Source organism: Suricata suricatta, chromosome 2 (genome assembly GCF_006229205.1).
Source record: "Suricata suricatta isolate VVHF042 chromosome 2, meerkat_22Aug2017_6uvM2_HiC, whole genome shotgun sequence".
Taxonomy (NCBI): Eukaryota; Metazoa; Chordata; class Mammalia; order Carnivora; family Herpestidae; genus Suricata; species Suricata suricatta.
In genome coordinates this window covers 6612212-6637804 of record NC_043701.1, presented here as the reverse complement: position 1 = coordinate 6637804, position 25593 = coordinate 6612212, and the positions used below count along the sequence as shown (strand labels likewise).

General features: G+C 45.2%; 1 protein-coding gene across 2 annotated transcripts; it reads right to left on the bottom strand.

Annotated features, from left to right (window-relative positions):
• Window positions 1–7200: 7200 nt before the first annotated feature.
• On the bottom strand, window positions 7201–16813 carry ZNF425 (zinc finger protein 425). 2 transcript variants are annotated; one of them, XM_029921846.1, is made up of 4 exons: window positions 16701–16813; window positions 15009–15135; window positions 11873–12028; window positions 7201–9544 (listed from the first exon to the last, which is right to left on the bottom strand). In XM_029921846.1, the coding sequence occupies exons 1-4, from the start codon at window positions 16716–16718 to the stop codon at window positions 7593–7595; spliced, it is 2253 nt and encodes a 750-aa protein (XP_029777706.1). In that variant the 5' UTR covers window positions 16719–16813; the 3' UTR covers window positions 7201–7592. The 2 variants fall into 2 exon arrangements, with proteins under 2 accessions (XP_029777706.1, XP_029777715.1); XM_029921855.1 differs by lacking the exon at window positions 16701–16813 and adding an exon at window positions 16604–16692.
• Window positions 16814–25593: the final 8780 nt, after the last annotated feature.

Here is a 25593-nt window from a genome sequence, read left to right as displayed (position 1 = left end):
AGCATGTGAGTCTGAGTCCCAACTAGGACTGGGCTCTGTGCTGACAGCTAGCTCAGAGCCTGGATCCTGCTTCGAATTCTGTGTCTCCCTCTCTCTCTGACCCTCCCCTGCTCCAGCTGTCTCTCTCTGTCTCTCAAAAATAAATTAAAAACATAAAAAACCCACAATAGCCTAATCCAATCTGGTCAGACTGGGGAAAACTGTTTGCAACAAGAAGAAACGTCCAGAGAATATGAAAAACTTCTAAACAGCAAAAGACTACTCAGGAGGAAAATGTGCAAAATTATGAATAGTGAATTCACAGAAAGGCGGAAAAGGTGAATAGGCATAAAATACCCAAAGCTGCCCTCCTGCTGTTAGTCAGGAAGATGCAGTGTCTGCTTGTGAAGGGGCACATCCACAAGTCTTACCTTGGCGCTGGTTTTGCACATTTACACAGGAGCCATATTCAAGAATCGCCAGGGGGCCATTGTTGTAAGAGCGGAAACAGGAGAACAATTTAAGCGTCTATCACCCAGAGGATGGGTATTTATGGGATTTTCTCCCCAGACACTGAAACCTGGCAGCAAAAACTAGTGAACTATGGCTAGAAACAGCATACGTGAATAGCATTAACATAAGGTTGTCTGAAAAGGCACGTTGCAGGTTACATACACTATCTATGGTACCTCTTATAGAAACTTTGGAACATATTAAATAGCACTAAATATTATTTAGCAGCAATACATATGTAGGAAAAGTATGCTGACATGTACAGGAATACATACCCAATTTGGGATAGTAGTTACCGCTGGGAGCGGGGATCGGGAAGGGGCGAGGAGGAGAGGATGGAAACCAAGGCTGTACAGGTGCTCCATCAGTACAGATGGTCCCCGATTTGTGATGGGACCACTTATGATTTCACAATTTTACAACGGTGTGTAAGCAATATGCATTCGGTAGAAACTATCCTTGGTATTTCATTTTTAATTTTTTTTACGTTTTTATTATTATTTTTTTAATTTTTGAGAGACAGAGAGAGACAGCGCGAGCAAGGGAGGGTCAGAGAGAGAGGGAGATACAGAATCCTAAGACAGGCTCCAGGCTCTGAGCTAGCTGTCAGCACAGAGACTGATGTGGGGCTCAAACCCATGAACTGGGAGATCATGAGCTGAGCCGAAGTCAGACGCTTAACCGACTGAGCCACCCAGGTGCTCCTATCCTTGGCAGTTTGATCTTTTCCTGGGCTCGCGATATGTTGGAAGTTCCTCTCTGGTGATGCTGGGCACCTGCAGCTTGCAGTCAGCCACACCATCACAAGGGGCAAAAAACTGATACGCTTACAGCCATCAGTACCTACACACCCACTGTTTGTCACTTTCAGTACAGTATTCAATACATTACATGAGACATGCAACACTTCATTGTAAAATAAACTGTATTCAGTGATTTTGCCCAATTGTAGGCTAATGTAAATGCTTTCAGCTAATTCTATGTAGGCTGGGCTAAGCTATGATGCTCCTTAGGTTAGGTGTTTTCAACGTATTTTCTTTTCTTTTTTTTTTTAATTTTTTTAATGTTTTATTTATTTTTGATACAGAGAGAGACAGATCATGCGGAGGGGTGGGGCAGAGAGAGGAGACACAACAGGAAGCAGGCTCCAGGCTCTGAGCTAGCTGTCAACACAGAGCCTGACGCGGGGCTCGAACCCACGAACGCGAGATCTGACCTGAGTGGAAGTCGGAGGCTTAACTGACTGAGCCACCCAGGCGCCCCTCAATGTATTTTCAATATACAATGGTTTTATATTGTTGAAACCTCATTGTAAGTCACAGGTCTGTACCGCAAATGACTTCTTACTCAAGATGAGCCAACGGCTCACAGGTGAACATTCTTTATACCTTCTGAATATCTTTAACACTATAGGATACATTTAAATAACTTAATCAAGTCATCACTGAGTATTTGCCATCTCAAAGGGAGGGACACAGGCTTCTAAAACAATGTGAAAATAATACCCACTCCTTTTCACAGAGGAAAGTACAAAGTGCCATGGGAGCATCAGACAAGGGATTAGCGGACTCTCTCCAGAGGAAGAGTTCACGGAGAACTCCTAGCTTTTTGACTATGGAACTAATTCTTTCACAAAATGTAAAAAAATATTTATGTGTATACACACACACACACACGACTTATGTCTAAACTTCATCTCACAAATTTGGTATATAGAACTTAGAATGTTTAGTTCTAAAATTGCATTGTGATTTCCTCTTAAACTGGAGTTCTTTAGTGTATTTTTAAAGTTTCCAAGCCTAGGAAGTTTTATTGTTTGAAGTTTCCTTTTTTATTTCTAAGTTAATACTTCATGGTAGGAGAAGTTAGATCACAATGAAATGAACTTTTAAAAATATGTTGAGACTTTATTGTGACCTAGTACATAGTTAGTTTTTGTAAAAGCTCTCTATGTGTTTAAAACTGATGTTATTTCCTCTACAGGGCTTTCTATTGGGTAAAACCTGTAAATTTTTTGCTGTTCACGTCAGGTTATTAATGTCTGCTAGATTACTGTCTGCTAGATGAGTACATTTATTAAAGGTATGCTAACTATCCAACTAAAATGTATATTTATTTTGATCATTTGGGTAACTTTTGCTTTTAATAATACAATATATTGTTAGGTGTTTACAAGTTTATGATTCTTAAATCTTCTTAGTGGATTCTTTTTATGGATTTTGCTATAAATTCTAACGTGTTCTCATGTATAGTTTATTTCATTAGCCTTCATTTGATAAATCTTTTTCCATCACTTTTTTTTCATTCTTTAGTGTTTGTTGTCTTGTCTCTTGTAAACTTTGTATAATATAAAGTTTTAAAATATCTGACAGTCTTCTGATTGTGTGCCTAATTCAATATCTTATTATTTTCATCATCCTGGAAATTTTCTTTTGCTGCCTTCAGGTGGATTGGTACTTTTCTTTCTTTCTTTCCTTCTCTCTCTTTCTTTTAAATGTTTTATTTAATTTTGAGAGACAGCACAAGCGGGAGAGGGACAGAGAAAGAGCAAGGGACAGAGGATCTGAAGTGGGCTCTACGCTGACAGCAGTGAGCCTAATGTGAGGCTCGAACACTCAAACCGCAAGATCATGGCCTGAGCCGAAGTCAGATCCTCAACCAACTGAGCCACCCAGGTGCCCCTGAATTGGTACTTTTCTTTATTCCTTTCTTCTTCAGCTGTTTTATAAACTATATTATTAACATCTTAGTGATTGATTTTTTAACTGCTCTATTGAGGTACAACTGACACACTATAAACTGTATATATTTAAACCTTACAATTTGGTAGTTTTGACATATGTAGAAATTCATGAAACCGTCCCCAAAACCAAGACAATAAGCATACCTATAATCCCCCCAAAGTTCTCCATGCCCTTCTTTATGTTCTTCTCCTATTCTTGATGCTGGGTTCAATATCATTGCTAGGGTGTGGATTTTTATCACCCTCTCATGTAATGTAAGTGCACTTTTCTCTCTTTTTTAAAAATGTTTATCTCTCTCTCTCTAAAATAAATAAAAACAGTTAAAAATTTTAAAAAGGGGCGCCTGGGTAGCTCAGTGGGTTAAGCATCCGACTTTAGCTCAGGTCATGATCTCATGGTTCGTAGGTTCGAGCCCCACATTGGGCTCTGTGCTGACAGCTAGCTCAGAGCCTGGAGCCTGCTTCAGATTCTATGTCTCCCTCTCTCTGACCCTCCCCTGCTCATGCTGTCTCTCTCTCTCTCTCTCTAAAATAAATAAAAACAGTAAAAAAAAAAATCTATTTTTGAGAGAGCACAAGTCGGGGTGGGGTAGAGGGGGGAACAGAGGAGGCCCAATGCTGACAGCAGCAAGCCCAGTGTGGGGCTAGGGCACTTTTCGATGGAAAATTTTGGAAACAATCAGTCGTTTTCAAGTGTTCGCTACTCAGTCACTCCCACTGTTTACTTTTTCCTTCTGGAATTGTTAGGTATGTATCGGAAGCTCTCAATCCTTTATGTATCTTCACTGCTTTCATATTTCTATTATTTGTATTTATCTCTCTACTTCATTCTGAGTAAATTTCTAAAGCTCAGCCTATTTGGGATTTTAGTTCAATCAGTAACTTTACTTTCTCATTTCCAAGGCTCTTTTTTCATATCCACCTGTTGTATGTCACTTCTGCTTATTTTTTTTAATCTCCTAGTATTTTAAAATGTTATAATTCACTTATATTTTGGTGAATCAAGTGCACTGGTTTTAAGATATCTTAAGATATTATTTTAAATTTATATGGAGTGAATTCATCTTCTGATTTTGTTTTGTTGGCTAACTTAACCTTAGATTTCCTTATGGGTTCTGGAATTATGGATTGCAGGCTCATTTTGAATGGGGATAGGTAGGGTTTCTGTGTCTATGTGAGAATGTATGCACACCTAACTATTCCTTTTTAGCTGCTCTGCGACCTGAAGTCCATGATCAAGTCCTATGTAGCTCAGTGCCCCCCCCACCCTGCCCTGTGTTGGTGGGTACATCACAGATCCACATATTCAGCCAGAGAATGGCTTGATCTGGGTGAGAAAATGCAAAAATCCCCACCCTGGCCGGGGTTCAGTCTCTGAGGGAAGCAGGCAGGTTACAGTTGAACTCTAAGAGTGCTATTAGAGAAAGGGTGTCGTGATACAGTGCGCATATAACCTGAAATGCTACTGGTGTGGAGACTCAGCGGTAGGACATGAAGGCGTTAGGACAGAAGAGGGTGCAGTCGGAGGATATGACGACGCACTTGAGAAAGACGAGAGTCATTAGGTAAGAGTGAGGTTCGTATTGTGAATGGGTAACAAGTTCAGGCTAAAAAGGCAGGTCTGGGTCAGCTCAAAGGTTTCTTTCTAATGTCATGTTAGGGAGTTTGAATTTATGATAAAATTGAAAGCTTAATAAAACATTTTTTGAGAATAGCATTAGCGTTAGGTATTAAGAAAACTAATCTGTTATAAGGGTAATGCATGCACTGCGGCAGAAAGCAGGAAAATCTGTCAATAAAAACCACTGTAAAATTTTTTAAAAGTTGGCTTGGAGGGGGCAGCTGAGTGGCTCAGTCAGTTAAGCATCAGACTGTTGATTCAGTACAGGTCATGATCTCATGGTTTGTGAGTTTGAGCCCCGCATCAGGCTCTGCGTTGACAGTACGGAGCCTGCTTGGGATTTTCTCTCTCCCTCTCTCTGTGTTCCTCCCTTACTGTGCTCTCTCTAAAACAAACAAACTTAAATGATTTTTTTAAAAGTTGGCTTCGGTTAGTGGGGATGGTAGGGATAAAGAAGGGCATTTGTTTGGGAGGAATTGAGGGAACAGGTTGGGTGTAGGAAAACCTAGGGTCATTATCAGATTTACAGCTTTGTAGGTTAGTGTAATTTTAGAGGTGGGAAATACAAGAGTGTGGGGAAGAGGTGCCGAGTGAGGGTTGATGTGGGTGCACAAGCCGGGGCTCAGGAGAGGACCAGATGACAAACAGCACAGCTGGGACTGGTGGGGGGGGAGGTGGAGGAGGTACTTCCCCATTCCTGGTATTTCTTCCCATTTAGGAACACACAGCATCCGAATCTCTGCGCCTCCTCATTCACTTTGCTCAGGTCTAGTGGTTAAGGTTAAATGAGGCCATAGGTTGGGGCCCTGATCCAGTAGGATTCGTTTCCTTCTAAGAAAAGGAAGAAACACTGGAGATCCCCCAGACCCACCCGGAGCACAGAGCAGAAGAACCATGAGGACACAGGAAGCCAGCTCTCACCAGGCACAAATCCTGCTGGCACCTTGGTCTTCTAGCCCTTAGATCTGTAAGAAAACAAATTTCTGTGCTTCAGCACCCCCGCCCCCCGTCTGTGGTGTTTTCTGATGGTAGCCTCAGCTAATACACGCATAATGTAAGAAACTTTTATCCCAAGGAGCTTTATTACCAAATGGAGGCAAGGAAAGGCTTAAAGGGCTAACCTGAATTTCACAGCAGGAGGACTAGATTGTTTTCAGAGTTTTCCTTCCTCCAGTCTCTCCACTCACTAGATCACATGTCCTGAAACTTTTCAAACAAGTTCATGGGAGAAGACTGTCCCTCAGTTTGTGTGGGGAGGGTCCCCGGGGCGTGCGTTCTCCTCATGTACCCTGGGCGCAGGCACGCAGCTGTCCGGGGGGCGCTGGCGAGGCCGGCGGAGGTGGACATCCAGCCCGCAGGCGCCCTGACACGTTAGCGAAGTGCGGTTTTCTCCACACAGAGACACCCTTGACTCCCCGAGAGGCTTGCTCCTACAGGCGTGTGCCAACCAGAGCTGGACCTTTCCTCTTCGTACAGACACTGATTTGTAGGGTGTCCTTCATTCCAGCTGATTCTGACTCGGCCATCAGCGACCACCACATACTACAGAAATGGAAATTTTACAAGGGCCCCAAAGATTCGCTAAGGATGCACAGCCATACATTTTTGTAGGAATGCTGTCAGAAGATGGACAGTCCATGAGACAGGAAGGATTGCTAGAACAGGCTGGAAAATAATCTTATAATGATAGATTAAGCCACGGAACAAAAAATGGAGTGATATCTTGGACTGGCAATAGTTTTTCCTTTGGTGTTTACCTAAGAGACCCCAATATTAAGGCAAGTCTGCTTCCTGGAGAATTGATATACACTATGGAAAACACAGAGGGGTTCATTCTGTCATTGCTTGCTACTCACAATGGTGAGTTTTTACGTGATTCATATTAAACCAGAGGGAAACAAAAAACTTACATGCACCATCATTAACAAAGGAGATGGTAGACAACATTTATTTTTGGCAACAGAGAAATTCCCCCGCGACACAGATGCTCTCACCATGAGAGAGAAGATGAAAATTCACTCTGAGAAAAAAACTGAAAATCTCGGTACAAATTTAAATAAGGAAGCTTGGTAAAAGAAAGCAGACTGAGGCATTTGAGGGGAAACATTTCCGTCTGAAACATTTCTTCAATCAAGCTGTGGTTTCAGAATTTATTTTATTTTTACTTTAGAGAATGTGAGTGGGGGAGAGGGAAGAGAAAAGGAGAGAGAGGGAGAGAGAGGGAGAGAGAGAGGGAGAGAGAGGGAGAGAGAGGAAGGGAGAGGAAGGGAGAGAGAGGGAGAGAGAGGGAGGGAGAGAGAGAATCTCAAGCAAGCTCCAAGCTCAGTGCAGAGTCCAATGTGGGGCTTGATCCCACGACTCTGGGGTCATGACTTAAACTGAAATCAACTGCTCAACCGAGCCACCCAGGCGCCCCGAGTTTTCCAAATTTAATAAAGGTATTACTATGCTCCTGGATGACACTGCTAAAAACTGCTGGGACAGCAGCAGAGGAAAATGGTTCTTCCAGAACCAGCAGGCATTGTCCATGGGAACCACAGAGGGGAGGCTGTCTTTCCTGTGCCTGGATAATGTGGGGCCTTTGTCAAGGAGCCGACACGGCCTGCCTGCCGTGCATCCAGCCAGCGTGTCTGAGGCCAGTGCTCTGTGAATCCCTTGTCCCGCTTATACCATGGGCCCAACAGAGGTGCTAACTCCACCCAAGCGCTGTCTCTGCCGCCTTTCCGCACGGCTTGACTAGACACTGACAGGCGACTCCCTGGCATGTCCTGCGATGTGGGTGCTGAGTGCCCCCATGTACGTGAAGCTCCTCCCACATTCCTCACAGGAAAAAGGCCTCTCCCCTCTGTGATGGTGCAGATGGGTCTGCAAGCTTCTCTTCTGGAGGAAGCCTTTGCCACACTCGGGGCAGCGGAAGGGCCTCTCACCGCTGTGCGTGTGCAGGTGGACCTTCAGACTTCCCCGGATGCAGTAGCTCTTGTCACACTCGGGACACTGGAAGGGCTTCTCGCCGCTGTGGACCCGCATATGTTCGGTGAGCCTGTACTGCTGAGTGAAGCTCTTGCCACACTTCGCACAGGAGAATGGCTTTTTGTCACTGTGCTGGAGCAGGTGGCTTTTCAAGTTTCCTTTGAGACGGAAACTCTTACCGCACTCGGGACACTGGAAGGGCTTCTCCCCGCTGTGCACTCGCCGATGTTCCGCGAGCTGGGAGCGCTGGGCGTAGGCCTTCCCGCACTCGCCGCACGCGAAGGGCTTCCCGCCCCGGTGCGTCCGCTCGTGGGCCTTCATGGAGGCCTTCCAGAAGAAGCTCTTGTCGCACTCCGGACACTGGAGGGGCTCCTCGCCGCCGTGGAGTCTCATGTGCTCGCTGAGGTGCGAGTGTCGGCGGAAGCCCCGGCCGCACACGGGGCAGGAGAAGGGCTTCTCCTTGGCGTGGACCTTGCGGTGCTCGGTGAGCCTCGACTGCCGAGGAAACGTCTTCCCGCACTCGCCGCACGCGAACTCCGTCGGCCGGCCGTGGACTCCGCGGTGGCGCGCGAGCCTGGAGGGCCGCGTAAACCTCTGGCCGCACTCGGCGCAGGAGAAGGGCTTCTGCTCGCTGTGCAAGCGCCGGTGCGCCTGCATGGCGTTCTTCCAGGAGAAGCCCCTGCCGCAGTCCGGGCACCGGAACGGCTTCTCCCCGCGGTGCTGGAACACGTGGGCTGTCAGGCTTCTCTGCAGGCGGAAGCGCTTCTCGCAGTCGGGGCACTGGAAGGGCTTCTCTCCCGTGTGGACTCTGCTGTGTTCCGTGAGTTTCGTCTTGTGGGAGAAGGTCCGACCGCACTCACCACAGGAAAACGGCTTCTCGGCGCCGCGTGTCCGGCGGGCCCCCACCGCGGCCCTGCGCGAGCCGCTCCCGCCACAGTCCGGGCCACCGAAGGGCTTGTCCCCGCTGTGCTGGCAGCGGTGGGCCTGCAGGCTTCTCTGCAGGCGGAAGCTCCGGTCACACGTGGGGCACCGGAAGGGCTCCTCGCGGGCGTGCACCCCAAGGTGCTCCGTGAGCCCGCCCTGCTGGGCGAATCGCCTGCCGCAGCGCTCACAGGAAAATGGCCTCTCCCTCCTGTGCAAACACGGGTGCTTCTTCAAAGCGGCTTTACACTGGAAGGTCCGGTCACACTGGGGGCATGGGAAGGGTCCCTGGCCCGCGTGACCCACCTGGTGAACCAGCAGGCCACACCTCAGGCGGCAGCTCTTTGCGCACTTGCCACCCTGGAAACGCTCCTTCCTGCGCAGGATCGGCCGGTTCCACCTGAGTTCCGGGTTCCCTCTGGATTTGTTCTTGGACTTCGGGTATCTGCGGGGCTGGCTCCTGGCGTGCTTTCTTTTGTGCTTTACCAAGTCTCTCTTCACCTGGAAGACCTTCCTACAGACACAACAGGAATAAGATCTTGGCCCTGGTGGAACTTCCAAGCAACCCGGTGTGCCCACCAGCGCAGGCCATGGATCGTTCTTCTCCTGATTAGATGCTCTGATGTCAAGCTTTTCACGTAGAATCCCGATTTCTTGGAGACTTGGATGCTGTAAGGTGGCTCTTTGATTTGGTAAGGTTTTTCTTTCCTCCCCTGGTAAGGTAGCCCATGAACCCTGCTTCTGAAGACCATTTAAATGGCATTCCTCCTCTTTTGCCCCAGGATTTCCTTGGTCACCTGGAGAGAAAAAAAAGAAGACCCACCCTTACCAATGACGTGTCTGTGCTACGGTGCGGTCAAGAATGGTCTTCCCGTCACTAACAGCATGGGAAAGGGATCTCATTGATCTTGATGAGGTTCTCTGCTTTGTGTATCTGCTTGCCACAGGCCAAGAAATACACTGTGATGTACAAATCCTTCCATCATGTGTTAAGAACTGGCTGAATGTGGGGGGGAAAAACTGCAGGCAAATACATCTTGTGAACCTATGGATTATCCTCAGAGGATAAGCAGAAGTTGAAAGAAAATAAAAAATGAGCTAGTCTGAGAATAGGACCATTCTATTCTAGTTCCTTAAATCTGTGAAATAAATTGCGTAATACTTAAGTCTGAAGGCTTTGGGTCATATTCTTGCCCCTTCTACCACAGATTTCAGGAAAAGCTTTCTGGAAGAAAACTAATAGAATATCTTTCTTAGGGCTGCCTGGATGGCTCAGTTAAGTGTCAGACTTTGACTCAGGTCATGATCTCTCAGTTCCTGAGTTCGAGCCCTGCGTCAGGTTCCCTGCTTTCAGTGCAGAGCCCACTTCAGATCCTCTGTCCCCTTCTCTCTGGCCCTCCCCTGCTTGTGCTCACTAACTCTCTGAAATAAACATTAAAAGAAAACAATTATCTTCCTTAAGAATGTCAAAATGGCCATTTACTAAATTCACAAAGAACACAATGGAAATAATGCTCTTTTCCAAGGTACTCTGCACTGTAAGAAAGATACTAATAGAAGCATAGTCACCGCTGTTCCCAGAGCAAAAACCATAATGACACCAACAGGGAGCTGAGCTAGCACCTTATTCCCACCCATAAAAACTGGAGCAGACATCTAGATGCTCACCCGAGCCACTGTATGTCAGACCTGCTTTTTCTCCTGCTTTTTCTTAACACCACACAGGAGGAAACATCACCTGCCAGGAAGCGGGGGCCTGCCCCCAGAGAAGAACTCTGATTATGCTCAGAGGTTATGTCTCCAATGGGATGACGTCATTTACTAAGTTAGCTGATGTCTAGATCCTGGTAAAAGCGAACTTACATGTCTCCTTGAATCCTATTTCTTATCACTTACTATTTATTCCAGGCGGAGGGGCAGTTTGATTATTGGGGCAGAACCACCTGGCACAGAGGGAACATTCGTTTTTAGGGGAGAGCCACCAAAGCTGTTCATTCTTTGGTAATCGAAAACCTTCCTATAGGATGAGGTCCAACTTCCTCCTTGGGATTCCTGGCCCCAGACAATCTCACATCGTGTTATGCTTCCCCTTCTCCACCTCCCATTCGGTCCCAAGAATAACATTCAGCTACACGTTTTCTCAACACAATGAGCCTGTTCCCACCTCTGAGGCGGCTCATGTATGTCTAACCGAATCTGCTCATTCTTTGCTCTTTAATCCTAATTCCTTTAGAAGTCCTCCTGGGAAACTGCTGTCTCTACTCCACTCATTCTCCTCTGGATCCATATAGCACGACTACTACCACTGCCACTTATTATTTTGTTAGATTGTACCCAGTCCCATTATATAGCTGACTGGTCCAACAGTTCAAGATGATCGACTAACTTAACTGCCAAGTCAGGTGACTGAGAAGACAAAGTCCTACAGCGGAGCATATACATGGATATGCGTAGGTATCTCCGTCCCCCCGCCGGCCTGAGTAGTAACTGACACAGGCCTCTGAACATGGGAGAGACTCAATACTCATTAGATAAATGAAATAACAGACCGTGAAGTGAAGTCCTTGGGGATTCTTTTATTCTTTTGATGGAGTCAGCCCGTACACTCCCTGGGCTCAGATCCCCTCTCCCCAAGTGGAATCCTGTCACGTCCAAGGACTTAGATCTCCATATTCCCTTAAGTTTTTAAAGTATTTCCCATGTTTTCCTTGTGATGCAAGGAATTAAAAAAGGAATTCTTCAAAAGGATTTTAGAACTCAAGTTTTAAAAATGTATACAATGAAAAATAGCATGTTCTATAAAACTGGACAGTTTTCTCTTTCTCTGTACTCAGATGGACACAGCGGTGTGATGGGGAAGACGGTGGTTTCTCAGGACTTGACAAGTGCGGCCTTAACTTGCTCTTTCACAGGTAATTTGCATCTTCTTTCCAGGGTCATAATTTTTTTAATGAAATATACACAATTTCCCACCTTATAAAAGTAATACGTTCTTATATTTGCTTCCCACTTGAGTAAAAAAAACATTCTCCATCAAAACAATGCTCCTTCACAATGACCAGCTGACTATCCAGAAAGATTCAGGAAAATGCAATGAGTCATGACCCTAAATCCATCATACTCACCAAAATACAGCAACTTTCCAGCCTTCTGCAAGTCCCACTGCTCATCAGCAGAAAGGCTGAGTGTCACTCTATTCTCCAAGGGTCCCTGGTCTCTGATTAACAGCGTTCTCCCTTGTTCCATCCAGGTGATCAAATCTGGCTTGGAAAAAACACCACCTGCAAAGAGGGTCCATACAGACTCAATCTGGATTTACTGAGTACTTCACTGAACATGATTATCACAGTTGACTTTGATTCCTGAAGACAGGACATCAACATTAGGTTAAAAAAATTGAAACCCTTGAAATTGCATGAACAACAACAAAACATAGCTTAACCAGGACTACATGGCTTAAATGTTCTCTGCAATGTTTCACAAAATTAAAGGAAATGGATAAATTAAGGACAATGATTTTTATTTTTATTTTATTTTAATGTTTATTTTTGAGAGAGAGAGGGAGCAAGAATGGGGTAAGGAAACAGAGCGAGGAAGACACAGAATCCAAAGCAGGCTCCAGGCTCTGAGCTGTCAGCCCAGAGCCCAATGTGGGGCTTGGACCCACGAACTGTGATATCACAACCTGAGCCGAAGTCAGACACTTAACCACTCAGTCACCCGGGTGCCCCGGGGACAATGATTTTTAAAAGGCCAAAAGATCCAGGCAGAAAGTCTTTAAAAATGATCATTATGAGAACGATGTGAGTGCAATGGAAAGCAAAATCACAGGAGGTCAAGGAGGGAGCCTGATCACTAACGCTCCTGACCAGACTCCCCGTCCATATCCAAGGAGACTAACTACTGAGGTGCCATGAAGGAACCAGAAGTTGTTAACGGATGGCACCGATGAAGTGAGAGTCATGTGTCTAACGACAGAAGCACGAGGGGAAGAAGGGCACTTCTGAAGTAAAGGAGTGACGGTACAAGATGCAACGGACGCCCTGTAGTAGCATCGCCTACTGCTCAGACCCCGGATCGATGCTCCTCAAAGTGAACCGGCTCCTGCCAGCACTGGCAGCACCTGAAGGGCTTGGTGAAAATGTGGACTCCTGGGCCTCGGGCTGGACCTGCTAAATCCTAATCCCTGGGGCTAATAGCTGGATGCCCTATAAAGCAAATCGATTGTAAATAATGCCCTTTGCGTTTTAAAAAGTGGGAAAATCAGACTGGATTTTCCAAGCCCAAGACCCCAGTTGTGACAACTACCAACTCAACCTTGGATGAACACGTAGCTCTAGTTTCTCCTACCTTAGTGGCCTGAGACTGCTCTGCTTGAGCTCCAAATGTCGAGGTGTCCCGGGGCTCTGTCCTATCTCCGTATTCTCCCGAGATGATCCCACCTAGCCCTGAGATTTAAAACACCATCTTGGGGCGCCTGGGTGCCTCGGTCGGTTGAATATCTGACTTTGACTCTGGTCATGATCTCGCAGTTGGTGAGTTTGAGCCCTGCATGGGGCTTTGAACTGATAGCTCAGAGTCGAGCCTGCTTTGGATTTGGTGTCTCCCTCTCTCTCTCTGCCCCTCCCTTGTTCATGTTCCGTCTCTCTCTCTCTCTCTCTCTCAAAAATAAACAATAAGTCTGTCTCTGTTTCTCAAAGATAAATAAATGTAAAAAAAAAAATTTAAGGGGCGCCTGGGTGGCTCATTTGGTTAAGTGTCCAACTTCGGCTCAGGTCATGATCTTAAGGTTTGTGAGTTCGAGCCTGGCGTCAGGCTCTGTGCTGACAGCTCAGAGTCTGGAGCCTGCTTCTGATTCTGTGTCTCCTCTCTCTGCCCTTCCCCTGCTCAGGCTCTCTCTCTCCCTCTCAAAAAACAAATAAGCATTAAAATAAATAAATAAATAAACATTAAAAACATTTTTTAAGACCTTGGTCTATTCAATGACTCCAAATTTGTGAATCCAGCCACGATCTTCACTTGGAATTCCACTCTTGCGCACCCAATTGTATATACTTCCATATAAATGTCTAATAAACACCTCAATCTAAGGCCCTCCCTTCAAGCGTTCCAAGCGTTCCTCATGTCATTGAATAAAGTCATTGCCTTCAACATACTCAAGCCAAAAATCTAAGAGTTGACTCCCCACCCCCCCGGGCTCTACATCCAATCCACCAGCAAAATCTGGAACAAAAGACATTCAGAGCCCGTCTGCTTCTACCTTTACTACCACCTACCAGGTTCAGCTGCCATGAAGTCTCACCTGCACCGTGGAGGTTCTCGGCTGGGGTCTCCTCTTTCATTGCTATGCACCCCAATTCATTCTCCCCATGGCAACCCAAGTAATTAATTGTTAAATAAACTTTGTCTTATTACTCTTGTGTAAGCCTCTCACCACCTTCCCTTTGTCCACAGAATGAAATCGAACTCTGCACCTTCCAGATTTGGCACCAGTGTTCTCATCTCCTAGTCTTCTATGCATGTGCCGCAGTTGCCTTAGTGTGGTTCCCATCACCTACAGAGCTCATGCATTCTAACTCTTGAACTTCTGCCCTAATCTTTCCTCTGCTTAGAATTTCCTTCCCTCTGATTTCACACACCTGACTCACCTTGTCATCCCTATCCCAGATAGAAGAGGTTACAAACCCCAAAGGAGGGAAAGAATCCCACAGGCTATATTGAGATCACCTATTACACTGGTAACAGTAGAAATGGTTTTGGTGACATAAGAATGAGTTAGAGCAAGTTGGATAAACAGCAAAGTATAACCTCAACTTTCTCTTCAAATGTGCCCTCTGAGTATTTCTCTGGGATACCGACATGTCCTATCCCCCTGCCCATTCTCCCTCTACAGGGAACGTTTGCCTCAATTCTTACAAGGATAGAAACTCCATCTTGTTTAGGCACCAAAGTATCAGTTAAAAATAAAAAGGATACATTAAAAAAAAAGAGAGGGAATTAGATTATTTAGTAATTCTGACTGTGGGAGAAACAGAGAAGGGTTGGGTGAAAGAGAATTCAGAATTAATAAGACTGAGGGGGTGCAGATACCACTAGATAAACAGGGACAAGTTAAATATTCCCAGGCCATAATAGGAAGTTAAGGAGATATTCTAAATGTAAACTGTGCACAGAATCACCAGCCAACAGCTAATACAGAGTGGAAAGCCTTTTAGTATTAGGCTGGTTCTCCAAAAATGATTTCGTTGAAGCCAATCCTACCCAGGGAATCAAGAGTCTCATAATTGGTCTTCATCACTTGCAGATACATCTTCTTCTGCCACTTCTCCAGGATCTCCCACTCTTGTTCCGAAAAATACAAGGCCACGTCATCAAATGTCATGGTTACCTGGAATCACAAAGGGTACAGACACACATTTGCACTTTCAGGCTATCATCCTTCAATGTCCATGTCTTCAAGGGACAAGAAGAAACTACATTAAAATCCCATTCTTGGGTGTCTGGCAGGTTCAGCAGGTGGAACATGCAACTCTTGATCTCAGGGTTTTAAGTTCGAGCCCCACAGGGGTGTGGAGATTACTTGAAAATAACATTATACAGCGGTGTCTGGGTGGCTCAGTTGGTTAAGCATTGGACTTTGGCTCAGGTCACGATCTCAGGGTTCATTGGTGCGAGCCCCACATTGGGCCCTGACAGCTCTGACAGTTCAAGCCTGGAGCCTGCTTCAGATTCTGTGTCTCCCTCTTTCTCTGCCCCTCCCTAGCCTCTGCGCTTGCTCTCTCTCTCAAAAATAAATAAACATAAAAAATTATTTAATGAAAATCATATATATATATAATATATATGATATATATATTCTATCGTTCTCTCTGGATGGTGCCATGAACAATGTAAGAAAGGGGTCACAGAAATCTATTTGACCCACATAGTGAATTAATGACCAGCAGGCCTTTGACCACATGCACCACCTAAAGGGGGATCCTTTACTTAGCAGCACCAATTATTGGTATGCAACACTTTTTTTTTAATGTTTATTTTTGAGAGAGACAGAGTGTGAGGAGGGAAGGGACAGAGAGAGAAAGGGAGACACAGAATCCAAAGCAGGTTCCAGGTTCGGAGCTATCAGCACAGAGCCCGACACGGGGCTCCAACTCAGGAACCTCGAGATCATGACCTGGGCTGAAGTCGGATGGGCAACCGACTGAGTCACCCAGGCGCCCCTATGTAACACTTCTTAACAACTTTTTATTTTGAAATAATTATAGACTCAGGAAGTTGCAAATACAGTACAGTACATAAAGTTTCCCTGTGTCCTAGATCAGTTGGGGGAGGAGGTGAGAGGCAGAAGGGGAAAAAATGCATTACATCAGTAAGATTATCAGCTATGAAAATTTCAGAAAGGGTAGAAGCAAAACTTGGATACACAGGCAGGTTATACTTAGTTGAACTGAACAGAGTTTCCTGGATTAAGCTCAGGATATGCCTATTAAACTCTAAAACCAGTGTTCAAATTTTCCATTAACCACCCCAACTGGTTTCGAATTTTCTGTCATTTCCTAGAGGCAACAGTCTCCAGTTCCTCTCCTTCCCCTAACTTTTCCCCCCCACCCGTTTATATAGAATAGACGAGCTTTTCAGAGGTGACATTCATCAGCAGAGCACAGAACGAGAACCCAAGAGAAACCAAAGAACCCCGACACAGGCAGGGAACGGTGCGTGACAAGAGGGGATGCCTGGTGAGACCCTGAATTTCTCCAAGTGACCCCTTTCTTTCTATTCCATTGCAGAAACAATTGGAGCACCAAAAGCGCCCCTTTAGCGGCCCGGGGCTCCGAGCTCGGTCGTGGGTCACTTACAGTCCCCCGCCGCCTCACAGGCCGAATTGCGACCCCACTCCAGACCGCGACAGGGACAAGTTTCGACAGGCCTCACATCCTCCACGGCCCCTCTTACCGCAGCCAGCTCAGCCATGGCCTGTCACGACGCCCGCCTCCGCCCTCTCCTGCGCCTCTGCCGGGGGGACGCCGAGCTCCCCGACCGCCCCGCGACACCTTCGCTGGCGCGCAGCCTCCCACCCCGTCCAGCCCCGCGCGGTGCACACTGGGACTCGCTCCTGGCCCCGCCCCACAGCGCCCTCTGCGGCCGGGAGGAGCCAGTGCGGCCTGCAGGCCCCTACGCTTGGCTGGGGTCTCCAAGGGAGGAAGATGGATACTGAGAGGCCCTGAAAGGAGCTGGAGACAAGGTTCTGGAGAGGTGGACCTGTGGCGTCGGCTGCAAGTAGGGAGGAAACTCACTCTTCACTGAGCCCGGGATGGAGAGGGGGTGCAGGGTTGGCTCCTCCCTGAAGCGGACACCAGGCAAGGGGAGGATTCACCTGTAAGGCCATCCTGGGAATGAAGCGACGGAGGTCAGCTGGCCAAGAGGGTCAACGAGTAGGTCCCCGGCAGGTCCCCGCAGTGGGCAATGGGGAGTCCATCCTGCTAGGGATTCTGAGAATGTGCAGACTCTGCCATCAGAATCCTCCGGTCAGAGACCAGAAGATTGGGAACTCATCCACCAAATCCAGCCCTTCCTCAGTGAGGTCACTTCTGGTCTACCTCGGACACAGGCGGGGCCCATATTTAACAGTAGGTTTTTGTAGATATGTCTCAGGTTGAGGATGTTCTCGTCTATTCCTAGTTTGCTGAAAGTTTATATCGTGAGTGGGTGTTTTGTTTTGCCCAAAGCTTTTCCTGCATCAATTTATATTTTTATGTAGTTTTTCCTCTCTGAAGCAATTAGAATGGTTGACTGGATAGATTGATTTCTGAACATTGAACCAGCCTTGCATTCCTGCCATAAACCTAACAGTGAAGAACTGTGGAGGGTTGAAATGCTACTCATCTTACAAGCTAACAAATCAGCCTGTCATAGTTTCATAGGCATTGGCCAAAGACAAAATTCGTGGGTCATAGGCAGCTTGAGCTTTTTGTTCACATCATTACCTGGACCCCAAGTCCCACAAAAATGATGTGGGGCAGCCCAGGTGGATGCTACACCATGATGGGTTTGTGTCACAGATGAGGAACCCAAATCGCGCATTGCCACTCTTACGGTAGCGCTGTTAGCAATTTGCTCAACTACTCTGATAATCTCTCTTTTATTTTGTTAATAACTACACTAAGTGTAGTTATTAAAATATTTGGATTTAGATCAATTATTTTATTCCTAGTCTTCTGCTTTTCTTCTCTGTTTTTCATTTCTCTGTTTTCTCTTCTGGGTGATTTGAACCTGTTTTAGTGTTGTATTTTAATTTACTTACTTTAATTTTCACTGTCTTTTTATTTTTGACTTTTTTGATTTGTTTATTTATAAATAAAGAGAATCCCAAGCATGCTTTGAAAGGACACAGGTCTGAACCAAACTGACTCCATGACAGGCTTTAAGTTTTCCCTCTGACCTTAAAGGCCTAAGTTTCAGTTTCCCTGAAACTATCAGGCAGTTACACATTGCCCAAGGCAGGAGAGACCACCCTGGTAACACCCAATCAGAAGCGGCCAGCATCCACCCTCCACATTCCTAAGGGCAGGCCTGTAGATGGAAACCATAGATAGTTACCTGTTGTTTAATACTAGATTGACCAGTTACTCACCCCACGTGTTTAATACTAGATTAACCAGTAGGCCCTGGGTCTACTCTGGAATTGGTTAATTTCAAAGATACTCTAGATATTCTGATTGGGTCCCGCCAAAAGTAATGAACGCTCTAAACAAAATGTATGGTTAAAGTTGTTGCCAATGCTGTTATGAGATAATGATTGGATCACTGTACCCGTGTCACACTTTCTTGTAACTCCCCCTTCCCAAGCCCCGTAAAAACCCTTCTCAGCCCTTGTTTGGGGTTCTCAGCACGGATCCACTGTGTTGGTGAGATCTGAGAGACCGAGCTTAGGCCCGTAATAAAAAGCCCTTTGTTTTTGCATGCATGACTCGGTCTCCCCGGTGGTCTCTGGTTTTGGGGGACGATGTTGCGATCTGGGCATAACAGCTTCACACTGTCATCACAGAGCCAGATGTAGGGCTCGAACTCACGAACCATGACATCATGACCTGAGCTAAATTCCAGAGGTGGGGGCTTAACTGACAGAGCCACCCAGGTGCCCCTCACTGGATCTTTTTTTTTAAATTTTGTATTTATTCTTGAGAGACAGAGAGCATGAATGGGGGAGGAGCAGACAGAAAGGGAGACACAGAATCTGAAGCAGGCTCCAGGCTCTGAGCTGGCAGCACAGAGCCAGATGTGGGGCTCAAACCCACGAACTGCGAGATCATGACCTGAGCTGAAGTTGGGACACTCAACCAACTGAGCCACCCAGGCGCCCCTCACTGGATCTTTCTATATTCTATTTTGTGGTTGCTTTAGAAACTATAGAACACCTACTTTATTTTTCTTTTACTTTTTAAAAAAAGTTTATTTTATTTATTTATTTTTTAATTTCTTTTTGAGAGACAGAGAGAGACAGCATGAGCAGGGAAGGGTCAGAGAGAGAGGGAGACACAGAATCTGAAGCAGACTCCGGGCTCTGCGCTAGCTGTCAGCACAGAGCCTGATGCGGGGCTCAAACCCACGAACCATGAGATCATGACCTGGGCTGAAGCCGGGTGCTTAACCGACTGAGTCACCCAGGCGCCCCTAAAAAATTTTATTTTGAAAGAGACAGAGAGAGTGCAAGCAAGGTATGAGGAGAGAGAGAGAGAGAGAATCCCAAGCAGTCTCCACACTCAGTCAGCGTGCAGAGCACAATGTGGGGCTCGAATCCACAAAATCATGACATCATGACTTGAGCAGAATTCCAGAGTTGGGAGTTTAACTGACTGAGCAACCAAACCTAGGTGCCCCTCACCATCACTGTATCTTTTTATATTCTATTCTGTAGTTGTTTTAGGAAATATATAATACACATTTAATTTTCTTTTACTTTTTTAAAAGTTTGTTATTTATTTTGAGAGAGGCAGGGGAGGGGCAGAGAGAGGGAGAGAGAGAATCCCAAACAGTTTCCACACACGGTCAACGTGCAGACCCCAATGTGGGGCTCGAACCCATGAAACTGTTAGATCATGCCCTGAGTCGAAATCAAGTCAGTTTCCTAAGCGACTGAGCCACCCAGGCACCCCTAATTTTCTCTTACTTAAAAAAAAATTGTTTTTTAAATGTTTTGTTTCTTTCTGAGAGAGAGAGAGAGAGAGCGAGAGAGCGAGCGTGTCCAGGGGAGAGTAAGAGAGACAGGGAGGCACAGAATCCAAAGACAGGCTCCAGACTCTGAGCTGTCAGCACAGAGCCTGACACGGGGCTCGAACCCACGAACCGCGAGATCATGACCTGAGCCGAAGCCAGACGCCCAACTGACTGAGCCACCCAGGTGCCCCGACTAGTCCTTTTTAAATATGTGGTTAGGAGAAAACAGAGATTCTGAAAAATCACACATATACTCACAAGAGGAGGAAGGATCTTACCTAGAATTACCTATACTATGCTAATATTTTATTTCTACTTTTTCTTTTGAGGGGCTTACTAAGCCAGGATCTGTGTAAGTTGCTAGGATTCACTGCTCACTTTTTTTTTAATTTTTTAAATTTTTTATGTTTATTTATTTTTGAGAAAGAGATAAAGTGTGAGTGGGGGAAGGGCAAAAAAGGAGGGAGACACAAAATCTGAAGCAGGCTCCAGGCTCTGAGCTGTCGGCACAGAGTCCGACATGGCGCTTGAACCTACAAACTGTGAGATCATGACTGAGCCGAAGTTGGACACTTAACTGACTGAGCCACCCAGGCGCCCCTATTCACTGTTTTTATTCCCAGTAGGTGCTAGAAATGAGGTATGTTAACCCCCAAAGAGAAAATTCATTCTAAACAGCAGCTAAGATTATAATGTTATTATTTGTCAAGTTTGAAGTCTGATTTGAATCACCATTTATAAGCAAACAAAGTTATTTTTTCCTTAATAAGCAGGAGGCAAAATCCTGTTTTCCAAACCGTAATGAATGGAGGAGTCTGTATTGAAATTAGAAATTCAGGGAGAATGTGGCAGTCTGGTCCTCAGTCACACATTAACAGACCCCTGGCATAGTGCTTTGTTTGGAGACCATATTAGCCGTGCCTACTTGCCATAAGGCGCAAAAATGCATCACGTGGTAGTCAGATTATCCTTTCCTTTCTAAAGAGCTGGCACTCCTACTCCTACATCGAGGAAGCTTTTCCAGGAGTTGTGGTGAACATGGGAGAAAATCTGTGTGAGTTCAAGCCTCTCTACCTGTAACAGTTGAAGAGAATGTAACAAGAATACGGATAGGGAGTTTCTGAATTAACCCCCCCCCCAATGCCTATATGAATGTACAAAACATGGAATTGGATAAATAGGTCATGTGGAAGTGTTGGGACCCTGTGGTTGCTGCATCATCTTGTGGAATTAAATGACTTTTGTTGTTCTTGCTGTATTTTGCTTCGGTGATGTGCCAATTTCTATTTCTTGAATAATGAAGCTTGGACAGAGAGAGTTCCCTTGGGACTTGCAGCACCCCAGATATGATGAGGAGTTTCCTCTCTTAAATCATGTCATAACCTCGGCTGTACCGATGCCAAGAGTCCTGCAAGCGTGCCGATTAGTACTTCGTGCTGTGAAAATGCCAGTGATCCAGAAGTATCCCAGAGATGATGCTTCCAACATGAGGCTGGAGTACTGAGTAATTGTTTCTTTTTTTTTTTAATTTTTTTAATGTTTTATTTATTTTTAATACAGAGAGAGACAGAGCATGAAAGAGGGAGGGGCAGAGAGAGAAGGAGACACAGAACTGGAAGCAGGCTCCAGGCTCTGAGCTAGCTGTTAGCACAGAGCCTGACACGGGGCTCGAACCCACGAACATGAGATCTGACCTGAGCCGAAGCCGGAGGCTTAACCGACTGAGCCACCCAGGCGCCCTTGAGTCATTGTTTCTTTCACAAAGTCTTCTTCAAAAAATGTGAAGGAGTTGGGCACCTGGGTGGCTCACTTGATTGAGCTTCTGACTCTTATTTCAGCTCAGTTCATGATCTCAGGACTTCTTAAGTTTGAGCCCTGCTTCCGGCTCCATGCTGACAGTATGTAGCCTGCTTGGAAATCTGTTTCCCTCTCTCTTTTTCTGCGCCTCTTACTCTCTATCTCTCTCTTTCAAAGTAAATGAACATTAAATATATATAAATATTTATTTATTTGTTTTTTAAATGTTTATTTATTTTTCAGAGACAGAGCATGAGTTGGGGAGGGCAGAGAGAGGGAGACACAGTATCTAAAGCAAGCTCCAGGCTCTGAACTGACAGCACAGAGCCCGATGCAGGGCTTGAACCTACGGACCACGAGATCATGACCTGAGCCAAAATCAGACGCTTAACTGACTGAGCCACCCAGGCGCCCCATTAAAATAAAATTTTTTTTTAATCTGAAGGATCAGAAAAACGAAAACAAAACTCTGAGAGAGGGGAAGGCTTTTTTAAGCAAGGCATCAAAACCAGAAGTCATAAAACACTGAAAATGTTCACAGAAAATTTTTAAATTTCTATTTGCAAAATGGCAGATGTCTTTACTAGGAGAAGTATATATAACAAGAAAAACGAGTCTTTAATTTCTGTACTATATAAAGAGTTTGTGCAACCCAATAAAATACGAACAGCTCCTGGTGGAGGGGAAGATCATGTTGTGGTAGGAGGACCCCAGGATCACCTCATCCCACGAATGCAACCAAATAACTATCAAATCATCCTAAATACCCCAGAAATTGACCCAAAGTCTGACAGGAGACTCTCCACAAATAAAGGTAGAGAAGAGGCCACACAGAAGTGTGGAGACAAGGCTTGGGAGAGAAACAGATCCTGACCACTGTGGTGGGGAAGGAGCCACAGTCATGCAAAAGCGTGACGGACATGTAGGCACACAGGAGAACACATAAATCCCTATAGCAACTGGCTTGGAAAGCGAGAGGGCCTGAGGTTTGTGAGTTCTTGCAACCAGTGGGGCTTAAAACTTGAAGTTTTAAAGGTCAGTGTGATTGGCTCTGTGAGCTTGGAGGACTTTGGGGCTGCTTTCGGAGAGAAGGCTGGGCAAACAGCCCACAGACATACAACATGGAAACAGTGATCTGAAGAGCACCTGGGGCAAACAGTGGGGAGATTAGTTGCCCATCTTGAAGTGTGTCCCAGAGAGGCAGCATTCAAGGAGAAAGCACTCTAGGAACAAAGAAACTAGGCCTGCACAATTTCTCTCTCCTGCTCCTTATCATAAGCACAGAGCACAGTGACTGATACCACTTAACTTGCTTACACTAAGCCCCTCTTTATTATGCTCTAGAGGAACCACTCTTCCCAGTTACACTTGCCTCAATCCCACCACAGTGGGTTCTGCCCCCAGAAGACAGGCCTAAACCCCTGCCAACACTGCATCTCCTGACCCAGGAGTTTTGGAGCGCTTGGTTCCAGTGGTGGTGATGACGAGTCTCATTTCACAAGCAGACCAGAGCATACTTAGTTTAAAAAATGTGCCACATTCATGCCAGAGACTAAACAAATGCCCACAAGAGGCAAAGAGAGCCCCTGCAGACTGGCCTGAAGGGTAAATCAGCCAGGACACAACACAGAGCACATGCGGCACATAGCGAAGACACTGCCAGCCCTGACACTGCGCTGCAGGACACCACAGGACCTCTTCTTCATAAAGACATTACCCCCACGAACAGGGGACTTAGCTAACTCTCCTATCACAGAGAAACACACAGAGAGACTTAGACAAAATGGAAGACAGAGGAATTTGTCCCAAATTAAAAATATGATAAGGCCATGGCAGGAGATCTAAGGGAAACAGATATAAGTAACATGCCTAATGGAGAATTTAAAGCAATGATCATAAGGATGCTCACTGGATTTGATAAAAGAGTGGAGGAGCCAGTGAGACCATTAACATGAGATAAGGAATAACACAGCAGAGATAAAGAGCTCAATAAATGCAAGGAGAAACATGCTCGACGGAATGAACACCGGGCTGGGAGAAGGAACAAATAAGTGATCAAGAAGATAGAGTAATGGAAAGTAGTCAAGCTGACCAAAGAGAAAAAATAAGTATGCAAAATGAGAATAGACAGGGAACTCAGTGACTCCAAGTATAATAACATTTGAATCATGGAAGTCCCAGAAAAAGAAGGAGAGAGAAAAAAGGGGGCAGAGAATTTATTTCAAGAAATAATAGCTGAAAACTTCCCTAATCTGGGGAAGGAAACAGATCTAGATTCTGGAGGCACAGAGAACCCCTAATGAAATCAACAGAAGCAAATCCACACCAAGATATATTGTAATTACAGTGGCAAAATGTAGTGAAAATTAAAAAATTATTAAAAGCAGCAAGACAGAGAAGACAGTTACATCTAAAGGAAACCCTTAAGGCTATCAGGGAATTTTTCAGCAGAATCTTTCCAAGCTAGAAAGTAGTGGCATGATATATTTAAGTGCCAAATGGGAAAAACCTGCAGCCAGGAATACTCTATTCAGCAAGGCTATCATTGATAATAGAAGGAGAGATAAAGAATTTCCCAGATAAAAACTAAAGGAGTTCATGACCACTAAGCCAATTCTGCAAGAGATATTAAAGGGGACTCTGAGTGGAAAGGAGGGACAAAAAAGGCCGGTATGAAGGTAGGAAATACAAAAGCAGTAAAATAAAATATTTTTGTAAAGAATTAGTCAAGGAACTCAGAAAATAAAAGGAGTAACATATGACACCATATACCCAACGAATGGAGAGGAAAGGAGGAAAGAATGGGTTCAAACCTAAATGACCATTAATTTAATATAGACTGCTATATGCAGAAGATGTTATGTACAAACTTAATGGTAATCACAAGCCAAACACCAATAATATATATGCAAGAATAAAGCGAAAGAAATCCAAATATATCACCAAAGAAGACTAGCAAACCTTGAGAGAAAGACAAAAAACATTCACAGAAAATCTTCAGAAACAACCACAATATAAGTAATAAAATGGCAATAATACTTATCTATTAATAATCACTTTGTAAAAGAATAAACATCCCAATCAAAAAACATAGGGTGACAGAATGGATTAAAAGACAAGATCCATCTATCCGCTACCTACAAAAGATTCATTTTAGACCCAAATATACCTGCAGGTTGAAAGTGAGGCCATGGAGAAATATTTATCGTGCAAATAGATGTTAAAGGAAAGGTGGAGTAGCAATACTTGTGTTGGGCAAAATACATTTTAATATAAAGACTAAAGGGGCACCTGGGTGGCTCAGTCTGTTGAGCATCCAACTTCCGCTCAAATCATGATCTCCCAATTCGTGGGTTCAGGCCCCGTGTCGGGCTCTATGCTGACAGCTCAAAGCCCAGAGCCTGCTTCAGATTCTGTGTCTCCCTCTCTCTCTGCCCCTTCCCCACTCATGCTCTCTCTCTCTCTCAAAAATAAACAAAAAATATTTTTAATAAACACTGGAACAAGAGACAAGGAAGGACACCGTATAATAACAAAGGGGACAACCCAATAAGAAGATCTAACAATTGTAAATGTCTATGGACGCAATTTGGGAGTACTCAAACATATAAGGAACAAAACTAAAAGAACTAATTGATAATAATACAGTAATAGTAGGGAACTTCAACACCTCACTTCCATTAATGAACAGATCATCTATTTCTTTTCTTTTTAGGAAGTTTTTTAATGTTTATTTTTGAGAGAGAGATGGAGCACAAGCAGGAGAAGGGCAGGGAGAGGGAGAGGGAGGGAGACACAGAGTTCAAAGCAGGCTCCAGGCTCTGAGCTGTCATCA

Coding starts and splice junctions, on each gene's coding strand:
- ZNF425 (XM_029921846.1), bottom strand. Junction 12,029..15,008: donor TGAGACTCTTGATTCCCTGG/GTAGGATTGGCT, acceptor CCCTCTTTGCAG/GTGGTGTTTTTTCCAAGCCA. Junction 9,545..11,872: donor TGGAAAGTTGCTGTATTTTG/GTGAGTATGATG, acceptor TTTTCTCTCCAG/GTGACCAAGGAAATCCTGGG.